This window comes from Nicotiana tabacum, chromosome 1 (assembly GCF_000715075.1).
Source record: "Nicotiana tabacum cultivar K326 chromosome 1, ASM71507v2, whole genome shotgun sequence".
In the NCBI taxonomy this organism is placed as follows: Eukaryota; Viridiplantae; Streptophyta; class Magnoliopsida; order Solanales; family Solanaceae; genus Nicotiana; species Nicotiana tabacum.
Window position 1 is genome coordinate 200,712,784 of NC_134080.1, and position 7,106 is coordinate 200,719,889.

Consider the following 7,106-nt stretch of genomic DNA (forward strand, 5'->3'; position numbering starts at 1 on the left):
AGAAATAAAAAGCATGTAAGCGCAAAGAAACTTTGAATATTCAGGACATCTGCTCAAATAAAAACAATGTAAATGAATCCAATTTATAGCAAAAACGTAAAAGAGTAGATAAACATAAGTGTATATATCTACTATTCTCTATGCTTCCTTGAAAATGGATGGACTACCGGAGAATATATACAAGCTGTTCTATACCAATTCTTCTGCAATGACCACATTTGAATGTTATTTTTGATGACTCGGTAGCTGCAACGACCAATTTTTCTTTTGCCTTCTACCTGGTGGCACTTTGAAATCTGGAGGTTTAATAATTTGTGACTTAACACTCTCTGGTACAATCCAAGAATCAGTATGTCTTACAGGATGTATTTGTATTTCATATGTTTTCAACCAAGATTCCTTTAAGTACCAGTGCGAGCAAAAGTTGGACTTCTTGATGTTTCTCTTCTCGATAACTGCAATTGCATGTATGTATGGTAATTCATCAAATTGAAACTGAAAACAGTCACATGTTACTTTGTTTAAGTCCACCAAGAAAGTAATTCCTTCTTCCTCAATTCTAGAACGCCATGAATCAACAGGGAAGGCCTTCAATGTTGAAAAATATAAGTTAGTACATTATGTTAAATTATCATTAAAATAATAAACTAAACAAAGAACATAATACTTACATTCAAAGTAAATGCTAAATCTATCTTTTTCTTCAATTCCTTTTCTACCAACAAGAAACGTCATAAAAAATTCCTTCTGTTTCATTTCTTCTTTCATAAAACCAACGTTGTAGTTTCACTTGGATGAAATTCATCATTCTTAATATAGGCAACTCCCTTGCTTCTAATAGCACATAATTCATTGACTCAACTATGTTTGTTGTGAGTATGTCATATCTTCGTCGTGGATTACAAGAAAGTGCCCACCTTTCCGGTGGTTCTTCCATCAAGTAGTCATAAGTATTCTTATTTACTTTTGTTATATCTGACATGTATAGATCAAATTCTTTGCACATGTATACTCTTGCAGTACTTTGAAAAAGTTTTATGACCTCACTTTTCACTTTCCTTTGCTTTAGGTTCTGCTCCAAATGATAGATACAAATCCCATGATGGCTTTCAGGATATACCTTTGCAATACCATATGCAATAGCTTGACGCCTGTCTGATAAAAAAATTAAATTCTCACGGCTCCCAATTGCATTGCAAAGCTCACTAAAGTACCACTCATAGGAATTGTTATTTTCAGATTATGCAATTCCAAAGGCTAGTGGGAAAATTTGGTTATTTGCATCCTTTGAAACTGAAATCATTAAAATACCACAAAATTTTAACTTCAAAAAAGTTGCATCAACAACAATCACTGGCCTACAATGATTCCAACCAGTTATTGATGATCCATATGCATAAAACATATAAAGAAACCTGAAAATATAGTATAACAGAAGTTAAGGACAGGTAGTCCTGAAGTTAGACTTCCAAGGTCAAAAGTTAAGGACACTTGGTCCTTAACTTAGAGTTACAAATTTAAAAGTTAAGGACATGCAGTCCTTAACTTAGAGTTACAAGCTCAAAAGTTAAGGACATGGAGTCCTGAACTTAGAGTTACAAGTTCAAAAGTTAAGGACAAACAATCATTAACTTAGAGTTCAAAAGTTAAGGACCAAGTGTCCTTAACTTTTTGACTGCACACATCAAAAACTAGTTAGGGATAGCATGTCCTAAAGTTTATAAAACAGACTAATAATCTCTTTTTTGATTATTTACATGTTGTTGTCATCTATCTTTATGTTAGTATATATTCTCGGGTTTTTACTTTTCATTATATACAAGTATGAAGACAATAATTCATAATTCTCTTCAAGAGTTCCTCTTATTAAAGCTAAAGCATGTTAAATAGCATGCCACTCCTTGTGATACCCAATGTCTAGTCCATGCAATTTTTGCATTTCTGCCATGACAAAAGCTGGTGTAACTTCAAACCTTGGGTCTCGAAGATTGTCAATAATGTAACCACTAATCAACTTTGAAGTTTCATGCCTTTGATCAGCTTTCATAGTGTTAACTGAGTAGTCATGATTTTTCTCAATCTTTACTATCTTGAATAGTGTTGAGTCTTTAACTCTGAAAGCACGCACACACCACCCACACCAATCATCATTGCATTTCAACGAATATCTTGTTGAGCTTGATCTAACAACCTTGAATTCAAAATGTCCTTTAATTGCTATATTCAAAAAACAGTTAATTATATTTTCTTTTTGTCAAATATTGATCCCACTTTTATTTCATCCAACGAAGCATTTTCTCTTAATATTGTAGTTGGGGATTCTTTTTGTTTCGAATTTGAGCTTCGTCTAGTTAGTTGAGTAGAGGTTTTTTCAGCAACTTCTTCTATTACCGGTGCACTCTCTAAGACTTGAATACCCAAAGCTTATTCGTTGTCAATCTCTATAATACTTTGTCCTTCCACTTGAATATAATCAAATGTTTGAAGCAACTCTTCAGTTATTGGTTTAAATTCAACCATATCTAGTTCCATTATCTGTTGGTATTTGTTTTGATTGTCATGTTGATTTTCTCTGTTGACATGTTCAAATGTGCTTGTAGATCCAAAATTTCTTTCCGAAATATCAACAATGAAACGACAACCCTTGAAGAGTGAATGAGTTTTTAGTAACTCTATACATGTGTGAAGGTCTAAATCTTTGGATACAATCATTCCCTTGCTTGTTCCCAGGTTGATATCAAACCATATCATTGCTTCAAACTTATCTCTATCTAATTCAATAACTTCAAAGATCTATTTAATGAAATCCTCAAATCGAATTATCTCAGGTACTATAACAAGCTTTGTTTGATGATCAAGATATTTATAGTCTTCAGTCCATCTACCATTAAAAGCAACTATAATACATATTATTTCCATCCTGCAAGTCAAGAGAATGGGAAATTCCGGACATATTTATAGAGCAATCCTTGTATAAATTAAGGACAGGAACTGTAAGTTCAGGATCAAGTTAAGGACCAAGTTTCCTTAACTTTTGAACTTGGAAATCAAAGTTAAGGACCAAGTGTCCTTAACTTTTGAACTTGGTATTCAAAGTTAAGGACAAATGTCCTTAACTTTTGAACTTCAAACTTGAAGTTCAGGATCATGAATCCTTAACTTTTGAACATGGAACTCAAACTTCAGGACCAAGTGTCCTTAACTTTTGACCTTGTTAGTCTAACTTCAGGACCATGTGTCCTTAACTTTTAAACTTGGAACTCAAACTTCATGTGATGACCAGGCCAGTCGTCTCATGAGTTACCGCTCTGTTTTCCCCATTTCTTCTTCTTTATGCTTTGTTATCCATGTTATGTGGTATCGGGTCAGTCGGATCGAGTTCAGAAAGGATTTGGTAAGGTTTGAGACACTTAGTTTCTTTAGAGTGAGTTTAAGTTGGAAAAGTCAACCGGATGTTGACTCATGTGTTAAAGGGATCGGATGTGACTTCCGATGGTTCATTTAGCTTCGGGAGGTGATTTGGGACTTAAGAGCGTGATCGGAATGAATTTTGGAGGTTCGGAGTAGATTTAGGCTTGAATTGGCGAAATCGGATTTTTGGCGATTTCCGATTGATAGTTGAGATTTTGATATAGGGGTCGGAATGGAATTTCGAGAGTTGCAACGGCCCCGTTGTGTCATTTGGGATGTGTGTGCAAAATTTTAGGTCATTCAGATGTGGTTTGGTTGGGTTTTTGATAAAAAAAACGGAATTCAGAAAATTTTGGGAACTTAGGCTTGAAGAAAGGAAGCTGTTGTGTAAGCTGCTACTGCAAGCTCCTGTGTAAGCTGCTATTATACCATATATGGATAATTTTCTACTAAGAGTAATGTTTATCCATAACGAAGTACTGAAAGGATAAACTCATTGTACCAGGTATAGATAATCTTCTACTGGGGGTAATGTTTATCCATAACGGAGTACAGAAAGGATAAGCTCATTGTACCAGATATGGATAATCTTATACCGGGGGTAATATTTATCCATAACGGAGTATCGAAAGAATAAGCTTATTATACCCGGTATGGATAATCTTCTATTGGGGGTAATGTTGATCCATAACCGAGTACCAAAATGATAAGCTTCTTTAGGAGGTTTATTTCCAATAGAGTACTAAATAGATAAACATATTTACGGCGGAGTCCCATATGGATAAGCTTCTTCAGGAGTCTTATTATAACGGAGTACTAAATGAACATCCATAATATAATATATTTATAACACTCCTCCTTGGATGTTCATTAAAAGATAATGTGCCTCATTAAGACCTTACTAGGAAAAACCACGTGGGAAAAAATCCTAGTGAAGGAAAAAGAGTACATATATTTAGTAATACGCATTGCTAGGTGCCTCATTAAAAACCTTATAAGGAAAACCCTGTGGGAAAAAACCTTAGTAAGGAAAAAAGAGTGCATCGCGTATTTTACTCCCCCTGATTAAAATTTTGTTTCAAATATTTGAGTCTCCGTATTCTAATCTTGTATTTGTATAACCAATACGATCTGCACCACCTTTGTTAGCATTAGCAAGATACATAAATGCATTACAATTGCATTGAGATAGAGTATTTCAGGATCAAGGAGTTCCTCATCCTCTTCTGGAGGTCGGAACGGATCCTTATTCATTTCAAGTGATCGAGCACCCATTGGTCTACTTAATGGGTGCGCTTTGTCCATGTAAAAGCATTTAAAGACCCTTTCTATATAGGCAAATTGATGGATAAACATCTCGTATGCTAAATATTCAATTTGCAGACCAAAGACAATTTTTTATTTTTCCAAGATCTTTCATCTCAAATTCTTTCTTAAAATATTCAATTGCCTTTTTGGAGCTCTTCTGGAGTTCCAACAAGATTTATGTCACTAACATAAACAACAAGTGTAACAAATTCTGATGATATTTTCTTTATAAAAATATATGGACAAATAACATCATTTATGCAACTTTCTTTCAGCAAATATTCACTGAGGCGATTATATCACATGCACCCAGATTGATTTAAACCGTACAAAGATCTTTATAATTTGATCGAGTACATTTATCAATATTTTGAATTATATGCTTCAAGTATTTTAAATCCTTCGGGGATCTTCATTTAGATTTAATCAAATGAGTCATCAGGTTATAGCTTGCATTTAAATGGCATGACATCATGTGTCTGGACGACTGGACTACAGGTCCGATCCTTCACAATCTTTTACAATATTGTGCACTATATTGTATCAAATATATCGTCGACGATCATTTCATATCGGTTCGCAAGCGACATAACTTGTTGAGATCTCATCACTTTCTTTATTTTCAGGTACCTGAACTTCTTCAGGAGTTTCATGAAATGTTATGTCGTGGGCTCTTCTAGAGCTTATTTCCTCCTTATTATGATCATTTTGATCATTTGCTCCTATCCTTTTCAAGAATTGTTACCTTTGGAACCGATTTGTCTACCATGCTTCATGCGTACAGTAAACTCCATCCTTCAGGGACTTTAATTTTAATAGGAGCATTTGTAGCTGAAATATGATATTTAATTTTGGATCAACAAATGCTTCTGGCATTTGACTTGAATTATCTTATAAGTGAGGATCATATTAATGATAATTCGATTCATGTAGCATATTTTTTAACTGTTTATTCCATTCCCCAAATGTTAGAAAAACTAACATATATTCCCAACCTTCTTTGGGAAACATATCTTTGTGCATTATGGTAGAGAAATTAATCAAATACCACACATCAAAAGATAGTAAAAATATTTGATTTCTGATCCTAAACCAATTGTGAGGGGAGGACTTATCATATATTGTTGGTCTGATGCATACAAGTGCTATTATATGTAATTTAGAAAATCTTAGACCAACACATGAAGCTTTGTCCTCATAAGCAATGGTTTAACCATTAATCGGAGGTATTCAATGTTAAACCAGTTTGGATATAAACCAACATCATCAAGATGAACTATCTTGATTTAATAATCTGAAAATTATTCTCATAACTGAGAAAAGCAATTTCACATGCCAAACTGCAGGTTGACAATAATCGCACATGTAACCATCTCATATATGCATATATAAGTGGTTCACATGATAGGTGAATGAGCCCATATTCACCTTTTGTATATTTCAGAATTAAGGATCTTAATCCCAACTTTAGCCGGTATAATCAATTTATTATAAGAACAAGCAACGCAAGAGAATTCTTGAAGAATCTTCTAGTTCTTCAGTATATGCTTATCTGAATTCTCAAATAGCTCAAAAAATGGCAAATGAAAACTTCAAGTTTATCATAGCATGTACTATCTCTTAGTAAATTTCTAGTTTACTATGGCATAAACTTTTGCATTAGTAAACTTCTGGTTTACTATGATACATGATGTAGTACAAATTGAAGATATAAGGCGGGTAACTTCTCATATACATATTATTTTACCCCCTATGATTGTGGAAACGTGAAGATTTTCAATCTTTCAATCATTTTTAGTCTCAATATGATAGCCAGTTGTATTAGTAAACTTCGGGTTTACTACAACATAGGTTTTGACCATAGCATGTGCTATCTCTTAGTAAACTTCTAGTTTACTATGGCATAAACTTTTGCATTAGTAAACTTCTGGTTTACTATGATACATGATGTAGTACAAATTGAAGATATAAGGCGGGTAACTTCTCATATACATATTATTTTACCCCCTATGATTGTGGAAACGTGAAGATTTTCAATCTTCCAGTCATTTGTAATCTCAATATGATAGTTATTTGTATTAGTAAACTTCAGGTTTAATACAACATATGTTTTGACCATAATCATATAATATGAATGACATATTTGTATATAAGCTCTTCGAGAGCCTTCATTATTATCCACAATCTAATATTTATCGGACACTACTAGTGTCATGTATCCTCTAGGAAAACAGCTAGCTCTTCAGGAGTTGTTGATACATTTTGTACTATCAAATATTGCTCAGACACTTCTGGTATCATGAGAGAAAATCACAATCAAATAAACAATGTAAAACAATTGTTTAAGCACACAAAAACTCCTTTTCATAATATTTTCCTACTTCAGG

The 7,106-nt window shown here is 33.5% G+C and overlaps 1 protein-coding gene across 1 annotated transcript; it reads right to left on the reverse strand.

The window, feature by feature from the left end:
* Positions 1-225: 225 nt before the first annotated feature.
* LOC142164637 (uncharacterized) lies at positions 226-2,751 on the reverse strand. Its single transcript, XM_075222815.1, has 5 exons — positions 2,451-2,751; positions 1,911-2,217; positions 1,312-1,415; positions 791-1,155; positions 226-588 (listed from the first exon to the last, which is right to left on the reverse strand). Exons 1-5 carry the CDS (start codon positions 2,749-2,751, stop codon positions 226-228), a joined length of 1,440 nt encoding a protein of 479 aa, XP_075078916.1.
* Positions 2,752-7,106: the final 4,355 nt, after the last annotated feature.

What these genes read in the sequence shown, in the direction of transcription:
- LOC142164637 (XM_075222815.1), bottom strand. Translation starts at nt 2,751, where the DNA reads ATGATATGGTTTGATATCAACCTGGGAACAAGCAAGGGAATGATTGTA. An exon ending in TATTCAAGTGGAAGGACAAA is followed by an intron (nt 2,218 to 2,450) that starts GTATTATAGAGA and finishes TTTTGAATATAG; the next exon opens with CAATTAAAGGACATTTTGAA. An exon ending in TTTGAAGTTAAAATTTTGTG is followed by an intron (nt 1,156 to 1,311) that starts GTATTTTAATGA and finishes TTTTTTTATCAG; the next exon opens with ACAGGCGTCAAGCTATTGCA.